The sequence below is a fragment of the Microcaecilia unicolor genome, chromosome 7 (genome assembly GCF_901765095.1).
Source record: "Microcaecilia unicolor chromosome 7, aMicUni1.1, whole genome shotgun sequence".
Lineage (NCBI taxonomy): Eukaryota > Metazoa > Chordata > Amphibia > Gymnophiona > Siphonopidae > Microcaecilia > Microcaecilia unicolor.
This window is the reverse complement of record NC_044037.1, coordinates 68,150,375-68,171,807: the sequence shown is the minus strand read 5'-3', so window position 1 is coordinate 68,171,807 and position 21,433 is coordinate 68,150,375. Positions and strand designations below refer to the sequence as shown.

The 21,433-nt window shown below is 43.5% G+C and overlaps 1 protein-coding gene and 1 long non-coding RNA gene across 2 annotated transcripts in view; both read left to right on the top strand.

Annotated features, from left to right (window-relative positions):
• Positions 1–806, top strand: part of LOC115474996 — a 51,157-nt gene extending 50,351 nt beyond the window's left edge. Inside the window, exon 5 of the mRNA XM_030210737.1 lies at positions 727–806. Within this exon, the coding sequence (XP_030066597.1) occupies positions 727–806 (80 nt within the window). The remainder of the gene's footprint in view (positions 1–726) is intronic.
• Positions 807–969: 163 nt separating this feature from the next.
• LOC115474127 lies at positions 970–20,264 on the top strand. Its single transcript, XR_003942816.1, has 4 exons — positions 970–1,008; positions 6,250–6,444; positions 11,401–11,438; positions 19,591–20,264. It is a non-coding gene; the product is annotated as an uncharacterized LOC115474127 (long non-coding RNA).
• The last annotated feature ends 1,169 nt before the right edge of the window (positions 20,265–21,433 follow it).

Genomic DNA, 21,433 nt, shown 5'->3' with positions numbered 1-21,433 from the left:
ATGTATCATACCTGATAATTTTCTTTCCATTAATCATAGCTGATCAGTCCATAGCCCCTCCCAGATATCTGCTGTTTATATTCTGGTTGAATTTTAGGTTCAAGTTTAGTCTTCAGTTACTTCAGGAGGACTTCGTGTTCAAGTTTTTTCACTTGGATCCTACAAGAGTTGAGACGAGTTTGTGTAACAGTGAGCTGCTGCATTCCTCTCCCCTCCGTTTTACGGGGCTGGATTGAGACATAAATTCTGCCGGCACTCCCTCCCGCTTCGTGCGGCTGTAGGGCAGCTTTGTACCCCTCCCGCTTCGGCGGTGTTAGGGTCAGTCAGCTCCTCCCGCGGTTGCAGGATAAGCCAGATCCCCCCGCATCGGCGGGTGTGGTGTCCCTCCCCCGCTCCACGGGGATGAGCTGGACGGATTCCCCTCCCCCACTTGTGTGGGGATGAGCTGGGTTAATTCCCCTCCCCCGTTTCGGCGGTGGTGAGCTGGGCAGAGTGTCCCTTTGTGGGTGTAATTCTCTAAGTGCTGAGTCCTGCGGATGGAGCTTTGATATCGACATACTGAGGAGTTTCCGGCAGCACATGACCACATATAGGGAGGCAAAAGGATTGCTCTCTATCTCCACCTGCTGGTAGATGGACACAACCCACCAGTCTATGGATTGATCAGCTATGATTAATGGAAAGAAAATTATCAGGTATGATACATAATTTTACCTTCTTGTACAGATGACGAGTACAACATGACGGATTTCTCTTCTGATCAGAACATGGGTTTCTCTGGTACTCATAAGAGGACCTTGAAATAATTTAAGTTATTGGTTGAGGAAATGAATGATGAACGAGGCTTGCCAATAGAGTGCATTGCACAAAATTGTTTGCTACTACAGTATTTGTTTTATCTTTGCATGTTAAGCATCAATCTAAAATTGTCCCATAAATTGTAAAAGAAATATTTTATTTTTAGAATACTGTTTAGATAAGAAGAAAAGAAGAACTGAAAATGGCCAGGTACATCTATCAGTTTTTGAAATGAATATAAGCACTTACCCATTATTCCTTTCAGGCTCCAAAGACACTTCATACCTCTAGGCACCTTTGGTATTGATGGCCCAACAGCGCAAATTTCAGGACAGCTTCTGAGTCAACCAAGCATCAACTTGCAGTAATACAAACAAAAGTATTTACTGAGTGGTCTAGACAGACATCCAATAGTTCCCAGCACGCACACCTGATCCCCATGTCTACATGACATATGATGTAATGTTTTGAAATGCATTCATCTCATGGGGATGGAGACTAGGGAAGCACTGCTGAACATTTCTGTTATTGTTAGATGTCTTTCAGTTGATAAAAGTTGTGTTCCCTATTTAATACATACTGAGAGAAAATGATTATTATGGTAAGATATGAATGTGCATCAAGTTGAACATATATTTCATTATCGTCATTCCAGATTTGCAGCTAGTGTATAGTATGTAGGAGTGTTTTATTCATTGAAGCACAAAACAGCTTGAAAGAGAAATTGTGTCTGGCTGTTTCTCCACCTGAGCAAGCTTTCAGTAGTGTTGTAAAAGTAATACATAACCACTCCAAAAAGTGTAGTGTATGTTTTTGGGGACTGCCATTCAAACAAGGGTAATATATGATGCAGCAATAAAAATTAGAGAACAGAGGAATATTAGTGAGTTTTGTATGGATACCCTCATATATATATATGTATTTATGTCTTGGATAGACTACAGCTTTGCATTGTGAGTCATTTATTAATAGCATATGCTAACACTATTATCACAAATTATCTATCACAGGTCTTATTTAGCAGCTTAACCCCAACTACACCTCCGGGAAACTCCCCAGTAAGAGCTGGGGGTGAGGGAACAAGAACGTGGAGGGATTATGAAGTGATGGCAGGAGATATGGAGGGGGGGAGAGTTGTATGAAGTGGTGTCGGGGGGGGGGGGAGGTTTGGGGAATGGGGAGTAAAGTTACCTATCCTACTACCAGATTTTTAAAGAGACAGCAGGCCTGATTTGGGAACAGCTGTTTTTGCAGTCAGAAACCCACAATGTTCCTGGCTTCAACAACTCAAGGGTAAGAGATGGGGGCATGCTATTTTTCAGCATCTTCATTTGTAAAATCACTGTTCCTGCTAGACATGCCAGCAAGTACACATGTAGTTTATAAAAAGGCACTGCTTTCAGAAGAGGCTTCTGTAAAATACAGGGGGACTTAAGCATGTGCCAATGTGAATATCTAACTTCCCATTTGAAAGTTCTATATAAAAAACAAAAAATCTGACATGGCCATGTTTCACCTGTACAGTGTGTCCAAAACAGCAAAAAGAAAGCACTAAGGGGCCCTTTTACTAAGCCACGTAAGAGTCTATGTGAACCCAATGCGCGCCAAAATGGAGGTACCACCCGACTACCGCGTGGCTGTTGCAGTAATTTCATTTTTGGCACACATTCGATACGCGCGTCTGAAAAATATTTTTTATTTTCGGGCGCGCGTAATGGACGCGTGCTAAGTGGCATTTGACACATGTAGGTCATTACCGCCTGGATTCTTTACCACTAGGTCAATGGCTGGCAGTAAGGTCTCAGACCCAAAATGGACACGCACCAATTTTGAGTTTGCCGCACATCCATTTTCGGCAAAAAAAAGGCCTTTTTTACAGGCATGCTAAAAAATGGATTGGCGCACGCCCAAAACCCACGCCTACACTACCACAAGCCATTTTTCAGTGCGCTTTTATAAAAGGAGCCCTTAGAGCCTTCAAAACAGGACCACAAAGAGGGGCATAATCGAAAGGGGTGCCCAAGTTTTCCTGAGGATGTCCTCGCAGGACATCTCGGCGAAGGGGCGGGGAAACCTGTATTATTGAAACAAGATGGGCGTCCATCTTTTGTTTCGATAATACGGTCGGGGCGACAAAATCTTGAAATTTAGGTCGTCCGTAGAGATGGTCATCCCTAGACTTGGTCATTTCTGATTTTCGGTGATAATGGAAACCAAGGACGCCCATCTCAGAAACAACCAAATCCAAGCCATTTGGTCATGGGAGGAGCCAGCATTTGTAGTGCACTGGTCCCCCTGACATGCCAGGACACCAACCGGGCACCCTAGGGGGCACTGCAGTGGACTTCAGAAATTGCTCCCAGGTGCATAGCTCCCTTGTGTGCTGAGCCCCCCAAATCCCCCCCAAAACCCACTCCCCACAACTGTACACCACTACCATAGCCCTTATGGGTGAAGGGGGGCACCTAGATGTGGGTACAGTGGGTTTCTGGTGGGTTTTGAAGGGCTCACATTTACCACCACAAGTGTAACAGGTAGAGAGGGATGGGCCTGGGTCCGCCTGCATTTAGTGCACTGCACCCACTAAAATTGCTCCAGGGACCTGCATAGTGCTGTGATGGAGCTGGGTATGACATTTGAGGCTGGCAAAATATATTTTTAAAAGTGTTTTTTTGAGGGTGGGAGGGGGTTAATGACCACTGGGGGAGTAAGGGGAGGTCATCCCCAATTCCCTCCGGTGGTCATCTGGTCAGTTTGGGCATCTTTTCACGGCTTGGTCGTAACAAAAAAAAAAAGGACCAAGTAAAGTCGCCCAAGTGCTTGTCAGGGACGCCCTATTTTCCATTATGGGTCGAGGTTGCCCATGTGTTAGGCACGCCCAAGTCCCGCCTTCGCTATGCCTTTGAAACGCCTCCTGGAACTTTGGTCATCCCCGCGATGGAAAGCAGTTGGGGATGCCCCAAATCAGCTTTCGATTATGCCAATTTGGGCGACCCTAAGAGAAGGACGCCCATCTTCCGATTTGTGTCGAAAGATGGGTGTCGTCCTCTTTCGAAAATAAGCCTGAAATCCTTTTAATCATATAACTTGAATGCCAATGTTGTGTTAATGACCTGATACGGGCCGTGTTTCAGTGCACAGTGCCCGCATCCGGGGTCTACAATGAATAATAAACAATAATACAAATTAGACATATCAACAGTCAAAAATGCAATGATATAAATCAAAAATACCAGCAATAACAAAAAAAATGAAACTGAATATAACAATGAAATGGAACCCTGGAAACATGCACATTAATAATGTAAACATGCATATTGTTTGCATATTAAAGGTGAACATACATATTCATTGTAAAGCCCTGTCGCAGACGCTGTGCGCCGAAACATGGCCCATGTCAGGCCATTAACACAAGATTGGTATTCAAGTTATATGATTAAAAGGATTTGTGTTTCCGTTTTGAAGGGTCTTATGGGGTGTTTTACTAAGGTGCGCTAGTGTTTTTCGCGTGCACTAAAAGTAGGCATGCACTAAACGCTAGAGACACCCATAGGAATACATTGGCATCTCTAGCGTTTAGCACGTGCTTATTTTTAGCGCATGCTAACAACGCTAGTTCGCCTAAGCAAAAGAGGCCCTTAGTGCTTTCTTTTTGCTGTTTTGGACTTTGTCTTGTATTTCGTACCTTCTCTGTGTATGTTTTTGGTCACCTGTAGACTGTCAGCAGTAAAAATCAGACATGAAGATTATCAATGCAAAAGCAGATTTGTGATAACTACAAAAATCACAGCATGTCTGTAACAAATATACTCAAACTATGCCATGGAAATGGAATATGAGCCAGCCAAGTTGAGTTTTATGTTCTTTAAATTTGCATTAATTCACTTTTAATAAAATAATTGGCAAGTTTATTCTACCAGTACTATTTTCATTTGGATCTCTGAAAAACAGCTATAGACATAAGAACATAAGAATATCCATACTGAGTCAGCCCAATGGTCCATCTTGCCCAATATCCTGCTTCCAACAGTGGCCAAGCCAAGTCACAAGGACCTGGCAGAAATCTATGCTACCAATCACAGGGCAAGCAGTGGCTTCCCCCTTGTGCATTTCAATAACAGACTATGGACTTTTCCTCCAGGAAATTTTCCAAACCTTTTTTTAAACCCAGATATGCTAACTGCTGTTACCACATCCTCTGGCAAAGAGTTTCGGAGCTTAACTATTCTTTGAGTGAAAAAATATTTGTTTTAATAGTATTTTCATGTAACCTCATTGAGGTAGTTTGATAGGATGCAGATGTCTAAAAAGGCTCCTATATTAGAGCTATTTTTTTAATAAAACATAGGGGTCCTTTTACTAAGGTGTGCTGAAAAATGGCTGCGGTAGTGTAGGCGTGTGTCTTGGGTGCGCGCAGATCCATTTTTCAGCGTGCCTGCAAAAAATGCCTTTTTTAAAATTTTGCCAGAAATGGACGTGCGGCAAATTCAAAATTGGTGCATGTTCATTTTGGGTCTGAGACCTTACCGCCAGCCATTGCCCTAGCGGTAAAGTCTCATGCAGTAACCAGGTGGTATTGACCTTTGTGCGTCAAATGCCAGTTGGCACGCGTAGTGGATGCACACCATAAAATAAAAATTATTTTTCGGATACACACCAAAAATGAAATTACCACAAGATCCATGCAGTAGCCAGGCGGTAACTCCATTTTGGTACATGTTGGGTGCACGTAGACGCTTACATGGCTTAGTAAAAGGGCCCCATAGATGTTTATCTGCCTTTATAAAAGAAACTCCCAGTTACAGCCCCAATAGTGTGCATATGTGCACACACAAATTTAAACCTGCTCTGAAAAAGGATTCTGTATGTGTACACACATATTTTATGAACTACGTGTGAACATTGCAACTCTGCCTTCAGTGCACCTAAAATAAGCTCGCAGGAATACCTTCACACACATGGCATAAAAGTGGATGCACGCTTGAGGTGATTTTACAAAACATTTCTGTATTTTAAGATGAGTATCATATTTTTGGCATTTATAAATCTAGCAGAAGTGGTCTGCACAAGCTGAATTTTGTTAGGGAGTTTCTCAATGAGACCAATATAAATTGCACTGCAGACAACTTAAGACAGAAAAATTGCCGCCCTGAGTAGTCATACCAGCATTGAATATCACTGTTATCTGGTGGTCAGAAGCATACCCAATTATTCAGCAATAATATTCTGACAGTGGCTGGCACTGATTATCTAAGAATATGTTTAAACATCATGGCCAGTATTTAAAAGAAATGTCAACTGTGGAGTTTAAAATTTGACCTGATGGTTTCTTAGTGAGTAGTTGCAAGGAATGGCTGCCCCCCCCCCAAATAGCTGAAAGCTTTCCACTGCAATAGGCTTTGGGGGTAAACTTGCTTTGAGTTTTGATCCTTCACTTTCCATTTCTTATAGGATAACACAGATAGACAAGATTCTGATGCTCAGACCCAGCCTGGAGCTGACTCCATCAACCATCTGCCTCTGGTCCCGCCCTCATTTCCTGTTTGCGGAAGGGCGGGACCAGAGGCAGAGCTGAAACAGAAGCGAAGGCAGTGTGAAGCGCTGTGCCATGCCTACTCGACTTCTCTGTTGCCGGCGGACCAGGAGGTAAGACGTTTTAAATAACAGCCGGCACTTACGAAGGGGAGGGGCAGCCGCACACGTCCAGCTTCTACTCGGAGGGCACAGAGAGAGAGGGAGGGAGGCGCGGGGTGGTGGAACTCGGAAGAGAGACAGCCGGCACTTACGAAGGGTAGGGGCAGCCGCACACGTCCTGCTTCCACTCGGGGGGCACAGAGAGAAAGGGAGGGAGGCATGGGGCGGTGGAACTCGGAGGAGGGGGGGCGTGGAACTCGGACGGGACTGGAAGGAGGGAGGTAGGGGGGCATGGAACTCGGAGGGGAGGGGGCTTCCCTTCCCAGGTCGTCATTGCACTCCGAGGGAAGAGAGAGAGAGAGACCTCCGGTGGCTGGTGCTGGCTTCCCTTCTGTCTCACTTCCCATTGGTCCGCCCTGTGACGTCATCCCCAGGGCGGATCAATGGGAAGTGTGTTACGAACCCAGGCATCCAGACGGAGGTGCAAATTATTATATAGGATAAGTGTTTGTTTATATATTGGGATTTTATTAACCACCTTTTTACAGAGATTCACCCAAGGCGATGTACAGCAGGTACAGTTTAATGTAAAATGTACATTTTGTTAACAGCATAACAATAGTAAGAATGACCAAATTTAAACACAAATACAATAAATGAGGTAAACTTGAAAACGCAAATTAAAACCTAATAATAGGACTACCATGAAACAGTATCAAAAGTATACACATTTAACAGCATAGGAGATTGATGTTTTCAAGCTTAAGGTCACCACCCAGTAATGGGTCACAGTCCTGTTTTGGTTGAAGTACAGCTTTCAAACTTCAGAGCATGGATGTGCCTCCTGAAAAGGCTTGCTGGTGGCGTTGCCATACTGGGATAGACTAAAGGTCCATCAATCCCTGTATCCTGTTTACAAGTACCTGGCAAGATCCCAAAACAGTAAAACAGATGTTTATGCTGCTTATCCTAGAAATAAGCAATGGATTTTCCCCAAGTCAATCTTTAATAATGCCTTATAGACTTTCTTTTAGGAAATTAACCAAACCTTTTTTAAACCCTGCTAAGCTAACTGCTTTTACCACAGTCTCTGGCAGTGAATTCCAGAGTTTAATTATACATTGAGTGAAGAAATATTTTCAATGGTTTGTTTTAAATTAACTATTTAGTAGTTCCCTTGCCTGCCCTCAAATCCTAGTATTTTTGGAAAGAGTAAACAAGCAATTCGCGTCTACTCTTTCCACTCCACTCAGTAATGCATAGACCTCTATCCTATCTCCTCTCTGCCTCATAGTTGCCTTTTTTGTTCAGGAAAGGTAGATATGTAGTTAGCAATTTGAAGGCAATTCCTGAGTGTTTATGTTTACACATGTATTACATGCATACATTTACAGAATGCTGATATTTACACAGGCTTGTGGGTACATACATGCATGAAATGGGACTTGATATACCGCCTTTCTGAGGTTTTTGCAACTACATTCAAAGCGGTTTACATATATTGAGGTAATTATTTTGTACCAGGGGCAATGGAGGGTTAAGTGACTTGCCCAGAGTCACAAGGAGCTGCAGTGGGAATTGAACTCAGTTCCCCAGGATCAAAGTCCACTGCACTAACCACTAGGTTACTCCTCCAATAATTGCCCTGTGTACTATTCTGTAAATGCCTGATTAATTTACAAAGCAGGTATTTACAAGAGGGATACACAGGGGAAGAGCATGGGAGGGACATAGGTGGGGCTTCCCTTAGGTGTGCAACTTATAGAATACTATAAGTTGTGTTCTTCCCTTCCACATTTAGGTGCCTGTACTTACACCAGCTGTAAGGCTGAGGTAATTGTGTGTGCCTAAACTTTAGACATGCCAATACTGGATTGCACTAGTATTCTATATCAGAACCTGGACACCAAGGTTCCATTATAAAATAGATTCCTACTGCATTTATTTATTTAATTTCTTAAATACTGTTTGCAAGCCCAAAAGCTATCGCACTTGACTCAGGGAATTCACTTATATAACATTACCCCCTTTGTGGACTGGCCTTGATGATTAACCACAAGCACAGAAGAATTAATCTCCATGGATACACACAGCAAGCACACAACAGTGGAGGAGACCAAAAACCTCCTCACACAAATGGTGTTCCAAAAGGTACTTTATTAAATCTTCACAAGACCCGACACAACTCATGTTTCAGACAGAAATGGCCTGCCTCAGGGGTCGGTATCTTTCAGAACATAAGACCCCGCTCCACTGTTAAGCCAGCATGTGCTACAAACCAGTCAGGTCCGCCACACAGTGGTGCAAGTTTCTTGCATGCTGGCTTAACAGTGAAGCAGTCTTACGTTCTCGAAGATACCATGTGTCGGATTAGTGTTTTTTGTATTTTTTTTTTGGAAAGTAACCAATATATAAATGAACATCTAGACCTCTGAAGCAGGCTATTTTTGGCCGAAACACAAATCATGTTGAGTCTTTGTGAAGATTTAATAAAGTACTTTCTTGGATACTATTTGTGTAAGGAGTGTTTTGGTCTCCCCCACTGCTGTGTGCTTGCTGACCTTGATGATACCTGCAGATAGAAAAGTTGCATTTACGTATTTAGAGGAAAATATTCAGCCCACGGCAGTAAGCAGCTTGCAAGCTGCTCCCACGTGCGGGCTGAACTAGCCCAGATATTCAATGCTGGGGCATGCATGGCTCCTGGCATTAAATATATGGATATGTTTGCTGACCCTGAAGTTAACTTAGCATCAGCCAATATTCAGACCAGTGCCCAGTTAACTTGGCACATAAAGGGGTCCTTTTACTAAAAATGTGGCCTGCAGTAGTGTGGTCACATGTTTTGGGGCGCGCTGGGTCATTTTTTACCGTGGCTGGGAAAAAGGGCAAAATGAACAGTAGCACATGCCTATTTATAGCCTGAGCCCTTATCACCAGCCACACACTACCCACGCAGTAATCATGCAGCACGCGCCAATGTGGCTGTGCTGCTGATTACCACCAGGAATGCCCACGCAGTAGAAAATCGAAAAATATTTTCTACCACGGGAACCAGGGTGCGCCAACCTCAGAATTACCGCCGGGCACTTGCGCTACCCCAGCAGCAGTGCTAATTTGGCGCACACTACCCGTAGCCCCTCCAAGGTTAGGATAGCCTTTTTGCTGCCCGAACTTTATGCGTTTCCGTAGCCAGATACTAGTCTATTACCACCAAGTGGCAAAGTACTAGCTCCACCCCTGGACCACCCATAACCTAACTGGTTAGGGAATGGCTGGTTAGCAGAGAGATTCAGTGGCACCACCCAGTGAATTGCTACCTAATATCAGCAACCATCCAGATAAGCAGTATTTAACAGGGTACGAGCCTCTCCTGCTCTGTTAAACCCTTTTGAATGTTGACTCTTAAGAGGCATAGGAGCCCTTTTTCAAAGGCGCAGGAGGGCTATCACACACCCAATTGGCACTACTGCTGGGGTAGCATGTGTGCCCACTGGTAATTCCAATTTTGGTGTATGCCAAATCCCGCGGTAGAAAATAATTTTCTGTTTTCTACCACAGGGGGTGTTTGCGACGGTAACAGGCAGCCCATCCATGTTGGCGCAAGCAGCTTAGTTACGTGGGTAGCGCATGAGTCCTTACTGCTAAGTCAATGGGTGGTGGTAAGGGCTCAGGCCATAAATAGGTGCACGCTAGTTTTAATGTTAGCGCAGGCCCATTTCTCGGCCCATTAAAAAATTGCCTTTTTCCCAGCCATGGTAAAAAAAATGGCCCAGCGTGCACCTAAAAGACATGCCCACAGTACTGCAGGCTTTGTAAGCTATGGGTAAAATGTGCTATTTGCAATAAAATTTACTACAGTACTGCAGGTTAGTGAGTCGCATGGTAAATTGAATTTTTGTGTTGCTGCAGCTGTAGTCTTTTAAAGGGCCAGGCATGTGCAGGGAAAAACTAACCACCCCACTGAGCTGATGCACCAATCCAACATTCTCCAATTCCTCTGATTCCCTCTTCTGGCTTCTACCATAGGGGCCCTTTTACTAAGCCGCTCAAGCGTCTATGCACGTCCAACGTGCACCGAAATGGAGTTACCACCCGACTTCCACATGGCTATTGTGGTAATTTCATTTTTGGCACATGTCCAAAAAATATTTTTTTATTTTCGGGTGCGTATAATGAATGCCCACCAAGTGCAGTTGACGCTCATAGGTCATTACCGCCCAGATTCTTTACCGCTAGGTCAATGGCTGGCGGTAAGGTCTCTGACCCAAAATGGATGTGCGGCAATTTTGATTTTGCCGCACGTCCATTTTCAGCACACAAAAAAAGGCCTTTTTTACAGGCGAGCTAAAACATGGATCGGCACGTGCCCAAAACCTGTGCACAACCACAATTTTTTAGTGCTTCTTAGTTGAAAGGACCCCATAGAGTCCCTGATGGATGGTTGGGGGGAGAAGTAGGAATAATCCCTAGACATCCATGTCTTGTGGCTCCCAGCTTTAGTATGACTAGGGCTCATGGTCTCTTCATGGAAATGGCTGATTTTGTTCTCTCTTTTAATTTCATCTCTATTTTTGAATCTAATATATTTTATTGTAAACTGCTATTTTAAAGGCTTTGTTTATTTAACTTTTGATATCTGTTGGAATGATGGTTGATAAATCACTGAATAAACATACGTTCCTCAACCAAGCAAATGAAGACAACACTGAGAGAAAGTGATGCTTAACATTACTAAAGCAAGTCCTATTGTATTTTTTAATGTACAGATTTTAAAATAAAATGATGCATGTATATTTTAAGTATATTTTAATTTTATTTTGATGCAAACTTTAGAAAAATTCTGTACTGCATATTTTTAGTGAATTTCATTTTCTAACGCAGGTTCTTGCTTCATATTTACACTCAGGGACATGATCCCTGTAGTAGAACAATATTTTACAAGGTTGACTTTTGCTTATATTTCAGGAACAAACTGAAGAGGAGGATGAACACACAGTATAAAGGTATGAAACTGGAATATGCAAGATCAGTGGTTCTCAAACCTGTCTTGAAGGACCACTAGCCAGATAGGTTTTTAGAATATCCCTAATGAATGTGTACATGAGAGATTTGCCTTTAATGGAGTTAGTAGGATGCAGATCTCTCTCATTTATATTCATGGTGGATATCCTGAAAACCTGACTGGCTGGAGGTCCCCCAGGACAGATTTGAAAACTACTGTGCTAGATCAAAACTGAACAACACAAAAATAATAATTCTACACTCAAAAAGACAATGGGCCCCTTTTACTAAGCTGCCGCAAAAAGGGGGCCGGCGTCGGCGTATGCTTTTGACTTAAACCAAGGCCCATTTTACTGCAGCGGGTAAAAGGTAGGTCTTTCTTTTTTTCAAGAAATGGACGTGCAGCAAGTGAAGCACTTGCTGCGTGGTAATTTCAGGGGGAGTCCAATGGGTGGCAGTAAGGGATTCCACGCTAACCCAGCGGTAACTGAGTACATGCCGGCGCTACAAAAATTTAAATACTTTTATAGCACCAGATGTGACGGCGCACTGGGGGTGGGAACTACCGCTGAGCTGCAGAGGTAGCCCGGCGTACTTCCTTTTTAGGGAGCAGTAAGCCCGCGTTGAGCTTATCACCGCTTTCTAAAAGGTGCCCAATATGAGGTAAAAAGTATGCTCAAACTGTATATAGGACTGGGAATCAGTGAAGCTGACCCGCCCTCTTAGCCCATGCAAATATATAATCACTGAACGCCTCTCAATGAAAAAAAAAGAAATAAAAATCAAACAATAGGCAAATACTTGGAAAAAACACATCATTGTCATTACATATGATAAATATTACATTCATAAGTACCTAGGGACTTTTTAGTTGACTGGACACCCTTTCTGCTATTAATAATAATAATAAAAATACTAAAAATAACAATGAAAATATAATTTTGCAGGCTTCAAGCCCTTGCTTTGTTTATAGGTATATAACTCTGAATATTTAAAATTCTTCCTAAGAAAAAGCATATATCAATCTGATATTTTGGTTAGGAGATGTTTTATATCCTCTGAAGGGAGGAACACCACGATCCCGGGTTTTCCACGATCCCGAGCAGCCGGACATGCTGCTTCAGGGGTCTTCTTTAAAACAGGATGAGACAAAAGTTTACCATGATACTTATGAAGCGTCATGGAAGGATCAAGAACAACGACGGAGCTGGACCCCATCTGGGCGGGTGATCTTGCCGGGCTCATGGCCTTTTGCAATCTGTCAGGTTCTCAGGTTCAGAGCCCGTGGGGCCAGGCTCTGGAGCAAACGTGAGCCCTTGGGCTGCTGACGAGGAGCGACAGCAGCAGGCAAAACCCACCAACCAATGCTGGGCAAGCACACCGGCACCAGCAGGGACTGCAGGCACCGCCCAGCAAGCCGGAACACACGGACTGGAGGACAGGACTGGAACACACCGGACTGGAACACACTAGACCGAAACACACTGGTCTGGAGCACCCTGGACTGGTCCGTACAGCTTCACCTGCACTTAGCCACTGCCCCCCCAAGGGTTGAGCGCCTGGGTTTGAGTGGCCGGCAGGACTTACCGGATACTGGATGACACAGGGACCAGGACTAGAACAAGCTGGAAACAGCAGTACTCCTAAATCCTAAACTGACATAAATGCTCCCAAGCCCTAACCAACAGAAGAACTCCAAACAGAAACCAACAAAAGTGTTCCTAACAATAAACCAACAAAAGGACTTCCTAAGCCCTATACTAATAGAAGTGCTACCAATAGCACCACTAGGAAAAGCAGGCGAGCAACAGGGAAAGAACAGGGAACCTAAACACATAAACTAGCACAGGTGCTCCTAAGCACCAAGCACAACAGCTCTACAACCCTAAACTAACTACGGTGCTCCTAAGCATCAAACTACCAGCAGAGCTCCTAGCACTAAAAGGGAAGACAGGGGAGCCACAAGGGAAAAAACAGGGAAGCTAAACACAGAAGTCAGAAGTGCTTCTAAAGCACCAAACACAGAAGAGCTTCCAAAGCCCCCAACACAGAAGTGCTTCTAAAGCACCAAAAGGGGAAGCAGGGAAGCTAAAAGGGAAAAGCAGGAAAGCTAAACACACAAGCCACAAGGGAAAAGCTGGGAAGCTAACACAGATCAAAAGTGCACACTGCACTACCACTAACCTGGACCTAAAGCAAACGACTAAGCAAACGTTGCAAAAGGCCCTGAAGGGAGGAACACCACTTCCTTATCAAGGCCCTGCCCGATGATGTCACCACTATCAGACCCAGGCAGACAGCATACTGAAACAGAGCTAGAGCTAACTCAGGCTTAACCCCCACAGCTGCAGTATAGCAGAGCAATTAGAGCCACACTGGAAGCAACCAGCACACAGAGGCAGCTAGCTCAGGTAACACACACAGCTGCAGTATAGTAAAGCAATTAGGGACATGCTGCTGGAAGCAGCCAGCACAGAGAGACAGAGCTAGCTCAGAAAGGACAGACTGAAGAAACAGAAGCCAGCTAGGAAGCTGACCACCAGAAATAAGGTAAGTTTGAGAGGGGTTCTGACCACAATCATGACATACATACGGTGAAATAATCTAAATCCCATCGACCACAACATAGGAAAACAACCCTACTAGATCCAAGAAAGGAAAATAAAATATAATCATATAATTATACAATTATATAATATATATAGTTAGACTAATCTACACGGAAATTGCCAGCACCCTATTTCATTCCTCCAAGCTATCTTATGCAGTGCCCTTTCTGTTAATCACACATTCACGTTTACATTTACTTCTTCTTTAGAAACCAAAAATTCCTCAAGCTGCCTCGGGTCAAAGAATTGAAAAATTTTTGATTGATATAATAGTCGACATATACATGGAAATTTAAGGACAAAATTAGCCCCTAAAGCTAAAGTCCATTGACGCAGCGCCAAAAAGGCCTTGCGCCTCTTCTGTATCTCCCTAGATATAGCTGGGTAAATTCTTATGTTAGCACCAAAGAACAGCGAGTCCAAATGTCTGAAGAATAGTCTCATAACGGCATCGCTATCCATCTCCAGGGCAAAAGTCACTATAGCAGTACATCTTTGAGTAATAACTTCTATTGACGATTCCAAAAAGGATGTTAAGTTCATACCATCTCCCATTTGAGGTAAATCTATTCCATTTCCAGATTTTACATTCTGAAGATAATATACACAAACTATAGGAGGCAGTGATTCACTCGACATCCCCAGGACCTCAACCATATATCTTTTAACCATATCCACAGGTGATATCAACGGAGATCTTGGAAAATTAGTTAGTCTCAAATTAAGTTTCCTTGATTGGTTTTCTAGATATTCTATCCTACGTAAGGTAGTTTCCTTAATTGAGACTTGGCTTAAATTTTCCACTTTACAAAGCTTTTCCCCAGTCTGATTAACTTCAGAGTACTGTTGGGTGTTTATTCATTCCTGGGTCAGGATTGCCTCAGACAAAACTTTAATTTCCAATGTATTTTTTGAAATCAGTTTGCTACTGCTGTGCCCATGGCAACGCCCTTCGTTTGGAGAAAAAAGTGAGTCGAACATAAAATAATTCTTCTTCAATACTAATTTGGCCAAAGACTACAGAAATGTGGATGGAATTCTCTCACCTTGGGGTCTTATGGCTAATGTTCATTCTACAATAGTCAGAGCTGCTTCTTGAGGGATATTTGAATACAAAGACTCAATATCCAAAGTGACATGTAATGCTTCTGATGTCACATCCTCAATGTCCATCAGGCAAATTTATATGTTAGCGACTTTGAGGAACGTCATCTTTATAATACCGGTTGGTTTACTAACATTTCCCATTGGCACCGATTCATAGATGATATATTGTGAGACTAAAAGATACTGCGAACCGCTATGTAGATAGTGATGAAGGAAAAGCAAATTTGCTAAATAGATACTTTTGTTCTGTTTTCACAGAAGAAAATCCTGGAGCAGGACTGCGATGGACTGGAAAAAGTACAAATGATAGTGGAGTGGATACAGCATCATTTACAGAAGAGAGTGTGTATGAACAACTTGTAAAGCTAAAGGTGGACAAAGCCATGGGACCGGACGGGATCCACCCCAGGATATTAAGGGAGCTCAGAGAGGTCCTGACGGGTCCTCTTAAAGATTTGTTTAATAAATCCTTGGAGACGGGAGATGTTCCGAGGGATTGGAGAATGGCGGAGGTGGTCCCTCTTCACAAAAGTGGTGATAGGGAAGTAGCTGGAAACTACAGGCCGGTAAGCCTCACTTCGGTTATTGGAAAAGTAATGGAAGCGATGCTGAAGGAAAGGATAGTGAATTTCCTGGAAGCCAATAAGTTGCAAGATCCGAGACAACATGGTTTTACCAAAGGGAAATCGTGCCAAACGAATCTCATTGAGTTTTTTGATTGGGTGACAGGAGAATTGAATCAGGGACGAGCTATGGACGTAATCTACTTAGATTTCAGCAAAGCTTTTGACACGGTTCCCCACAGGAGGCTTTTAAATAAACTGGATGGGCTGAAGATAGGACCTAAAGTGGTGAACTGGATTAGGAACTGGTTGACGGACAGACGCCAGAGGGTGGTGGTGAATGGAGTTAGCTCGGAGGAGGGAAAGTTGAGTAGTGGAGTGCCTCAAGGATCGGTGCTGGGGCCGATTCTGTTCAATATATTTGTGAGTGACCTTGCCGAAGGGTTAGAAGGTAAAGTTTGCCTATTTACGGATGATACTAAGATCTGTAACAGAGTGGACACTCCGGAGGGAGTGGAAAACATGAAAAAGGATTTGAAGAAGCTAGAACAATGGTCTAAGGTCTGGCGATTAAAATTCAATGCGAAGAAATGCGAAGTGATGCACTTAGGGAATAGAAATTCACGGGAGACGTATGTGTTAGGTGGCGAGAGTCTGATAGGGTCAGACGGGGAGAGGGACCTTGGGGTGATAGTATCTGAGGATTTGAAGGTGACGAAACAGTGTGACAAGGCGGTGGCTGTATCTAGAAGGTTGTTGGGCTGTATAGAGAGAGGTGTGACCAGCAGAAGAAAGGGGGTGTTGAAGCCTCTGTATAAGTCGTTGGTGTTCAGTTTTGGAGGCTGTATCTTGCTAAGGATGTAAAAAGAATCGAAGCGGTGCAAAGAAAAGCTACGAGAATGGTATGGGATTTGCGTAACAAGACGTATGAGGAGAGACTTGCTGACCTGAACATGTATACCCTGGAGGAAAGGAGAAACAGGGGTGATATGATACAGACGTTCAAATATTTGAAAGGTATTAATCCGCAAATGAACCTTTTCCGGAGATACGAAGGCGGTAGAACGAGAGGACATGAAATGAGATTGAAGGGGGGCAGACTCAAGAAAAATGTCAGGAAGTATTTCTTCACGGAAAGAGTGGTGGATGCTTGGAATGCCCTCCCGCGGGAGGTGGTGGAGAGGAAAACGGTAACGGAATTCAAACATGCGTGGGATAAATAAAGGAATCCTGTTCAGAAGGAAAGGATCCTCAGGAGCTTAACCGAGATTGGATAGCAGAGCCGGTAGTGGGAGGCGGGGCTGGAGGTTGGGAGGCGGGGATAGTGCGGGGCAGACTTATACGGTCTGTGCCAGAGCCAGTGGTGGGAGGCAGGACTGGAGGTTGGGAGGCAGGGATAGCGCTGGGCAGACTTATACGGTCTATGCCAGAGCCGGTGGTTGGGAGGCGGGGCTAGTGCTGGGCAGACATATACGGTCTGTGCCCTGAAGAGCACAGGTACAAATCAAAGTAGGGTATACACAAAAGTAGCACACATGAGTTGTCTTGTTGGGCAGACTGGATGGACCGTGCAGGTCTTTTTCTGCCGTCATCTACTATGTTACTATTTGGCAATCTACAGATTATCAGCTGTCTCTATTTTTGAGGTGGTTAAGCAGTGTGGATCCTTGCCTGAAATTTATCATGACTAAAAATGAGATGAACATCTCTTTTCTTGATACGTGGATTTACAAAGCACATAGAGAATTACATACCACTGTTTACCATAAACCCATAGATCGTAACACCTTGTTATCGTTCAACAGTCATCATCCTCATAGATTAAAATGGTCCTTGCCTGTTGGGACAATTTCTACGTTTGCGTAGAATATGCACCACAGATGTTACATTCAAACAACAGGCTAAGGAGTTGTCATCTAGACTCCAGGAACAGGGTTATTCTGAAGCTTGCATACGTCAGGCTTACAAGAGAGCATGGTACGCACAACGGTCTTTACTGTTATTAGATAGACCTAAAGAATGGATGGATAATTTAGTTTGTATGCTGGGATTTTCCACTTTGGCTCCCAAAGTAGCCCAACTATTGCATAAACATTGGCAAGTCCTTACATTTCACCCTACTTTCATGCAACGTCCATGTATTGTGTACACACGGGGACGGAACCTTAAAATCAATTTGGTCCACACTTCCTTAATTGATGACAATCAGTGGACCAAGGAAGGTCTACATTAGAGAGTTGCACGGGAACGGGGTTCCCGCGGGGATGGAAGCAGTTCTGCGGTCTTCTCGTAGAAGTGTAAGCTGCACCTGCACCAGCCTCTCAACTACCGAACACCAATTTCTTTGAGTGCTGTCTTCTCCTCCTCTTCTTCTTCCTTGCTTTAACAGCACAAATGTGGAAAGTCTTCCATTAAGGAGGTGGTAGACTCACCAATGATGACGGAATTCAAAAAGGCGTGGGATGAACACAGAGGATCTCTAATTAGAAAATGGAAGTTATATAAAACCTAACCTTAAATGGCTGCATGTGTGTGGATGTGGCAAGTGACGCTTAGATGGCGACTCTGGCTGTGATGAACTAGGGCTGATACCTGGCAGACTTGTATGTTCTGTGGCTCATACATGGCAATCTGGTTTAGGATGGGCTGGAAAGGGCTTAGACAGCAACTTCAGTGACTGGAACATGAGGACAGTGCTGGACAGACTTTTACGGTCTGTGTCCCGCAAATGAGAAGACGAATAGACTGGAGTGAGCTTCAACGGCAACTCCAGTAGTTGGAACATAAGGATAGGGCCAGATAGACTTCTGTGGTCTTTGTTCCAGAAACACGAAAGAAAGACTATAATCAAGTATATAATATCACACTCGTTGATTTAATGATGAATTGATCATGAGTGTGACTATTGGCAGAGTGGATGGACCGTTCAGGTCTATTTGCTGTCACTTACTATGTTACTATTAATCCTCTTTGCTACCAGGCTGGTGCACAGACCTCAGCTCTGACACAGGCACGAGAATCAGATGTCACCTGACCTACTGGTGCGTGCATGTGGCGACCTCTCAGCACACAGTGCAAGTGATTCAGAGACAAGTCTTACATGTGCGCACCAGAGTGTTCCAACTTCCGTTCCTTCCTTGCCTACAGTGCTGTGGCTCAAATCCAGAGAGAGACTGAGGGAGCTGACTGGAATTTTATTTTATGTACCATTAAATTCTTACGGGGATGGATTAAATTCTTGCGGGGACGGGTTAAATTTTTTGGGGATGGGTAAGATTCCAGTCCCCGTGCAACTCTCTAGTCTACATCAACACTGTGGGGAGTGTCAGTTTTACTCTCAAACGAGTGTTATGCAAGAATGGACATATCCTGGGATACAGCAAACATACAGATTGAGTCACATCACTACGTGTCAATCGGCATTTGTGGTGTATATAATCAAATGTCCGTGCCATCTATATTATGTAGGATGCACCAAAAGGAGAATAAGAATTTGATTGACAGAACACAAAAGCTTGCAACAAGAAATTTGGCAGCTCCCCTTGTAACTGTCTACAATTCAATCATAAGTTCACGGACTTACAGTGGTTTATTATAGACCACGTTCCTGAAACTCCTTCCGGTGGGGATCGGGTTTTGGTCTTAACCCACTGGGAACAATGGTGGATTTACAAATTACAGGCTATCAGCCCAAAAGGGTTGAATGAGAACATTGAGTGGAACTATTATTTGAGACTGTAATTTGTTTGGGGATTTTCTATTTGAGAGTATATTCATCAATTATGTCATGAAGTAATAATGTCATGAAGGTATGTCTGTGTGTGTACATAGAATTTTGCACATAATTATACAAAAAAAACCTTTTTATTATGTAGTGACGTCAGCAGAGTGATTTCCGTTTCCTGCTTCAAGATGGGCGCCTATATAAGCTACTGCAGTGAACATGGTGAATGTCTTACAACTTGTTTCATTAAGAGAAGACTGCTTTAACCCGAGTCCCTGAGGGGAAGGAAGTCGGAGACCAGTTGTTCCTGTTCTTTCAGTCAGTGAAGCAAGGACTTCTCTGAGAACACTGACAAAATGACAAATATAAGTTCACGTTTTTAATTGATTGACTAGATTAGTTTAAAACATTATTGTTCTGTTCTCTGACAGCCTCGTACTAGTTTATAGTGTGATCCTAAAATGTGTTTAATGCTTTTACTGTTGTTCTCACTTTTAAGAAGTTTCATTGCTGTAGTTCTCACTGCAAAGATATGAGCAATGCATTGTGTGTAATGTAGTTCACAGGCAATGCAGCCACACTTGCTTGTCTGTATAAGAACTATTATCATTGGTTTGTGCTGCAGCCCAGACCTCCTCTCTTTCTCAGCCAAGCTTGGCTCCTTTGTCTACCTGCTATCATTTCCTGGTCATTCTTACTATCTCTGTCCTGAGAGGCCAGCCAGGTACGACCTTTCTCTCCACTCGAAGGCTGTCCTCTAGGACCACCCCTTCCTACCCGATGGCAGGCTCTGTCCCCATTGGTCTATTTATCCCCTCCTCCCTGGGCCTGTGTGAGCCCTTCTTAGCCTCTCTCTCCCCCTCGCCATGAGGCATTCTCCATCTTGCTTGAAACAGCACTTGCCCTGCTAAAACTCCCTGGAACAAACTTGGTTTTTTACCTTGAATATATCTTCTTAATGAGATATTGCACTTTCCAGTCACCTAGCTCCGAGATACTTCTCTCTGTTCAACTATTTCCCACTTCTGCAATAAAGCTGCCTCTCTTCAGATTTCTACCTCCAACTACTGATACAGCTCTCAGACTTACGGAGTCTGGGGCAACAATTCTGAACATCATGACTGTGAGTAAATTATCTGTATTTATTCAATAAAAAGAAACTTCAGAAAATAATAGAGACTTCAGGTGTGCCAAGGTTATACTTCAAGATATTGAGGCTTTAAAGTTAAACAAGTCTTAAGAGGCTTGACAATTATAACGATTGTATCACTATAAGATATTAACAGCACACTCACAACAAAGAAAAAAAAAAAGAGTAGCCCGATGAAAGAAGTGCTATGCCACAGGGCAATATACATCTGGTTGCCTGAAAACAGTGGAATTTACTGAGGGGTACTCTTTGCACAAAATTATTTGGAAAGTTGAAAAAAAGCAAATATATTTGTGTATGTTTTAGTAGTGTGGGCTTGAGTAATTGCCAGCTATTTTGTCTAGGTAGCGGTAGTCTTGGTTCTAGTGAAGCACATTGGATTTTTTACCAAAGACTGGGGGATTCTTTTGTTTGTATATCCGGTAGTGATAATTAGGACAGCTTCTAACTGACCTGGAAGTCCAAGCCTAGCAGTTAGAACAGCAGGCTGAGCCCAGGTACAAAACTCTGCTTTTCCCACTGATGCGTCTTGTAAACTGGGACAAGTCTGTTAAGACCATAACATAAGAATAGCCATACTGGGTCAGACCAATAGTCCATCTAGCCCAGTATCCTGTTTCCAGTAGTGGCCAATCCGGGTCACAAATACCTGGCAGAAACCCAATTAGTAGCAACATTCCAGAGCCCGAAAGAGTAACAAGATTTTGGAATCCCAAATAGCAACATTCCATGCTACCAATTCTAGGGCAAGCAGTGGCTTCCCCTGTGTCCATCTCAATAACAGACTATGGACTGACCCTTTAACTTCCTGAGTGGCCGGACATATGATTTTACCTGTACACTT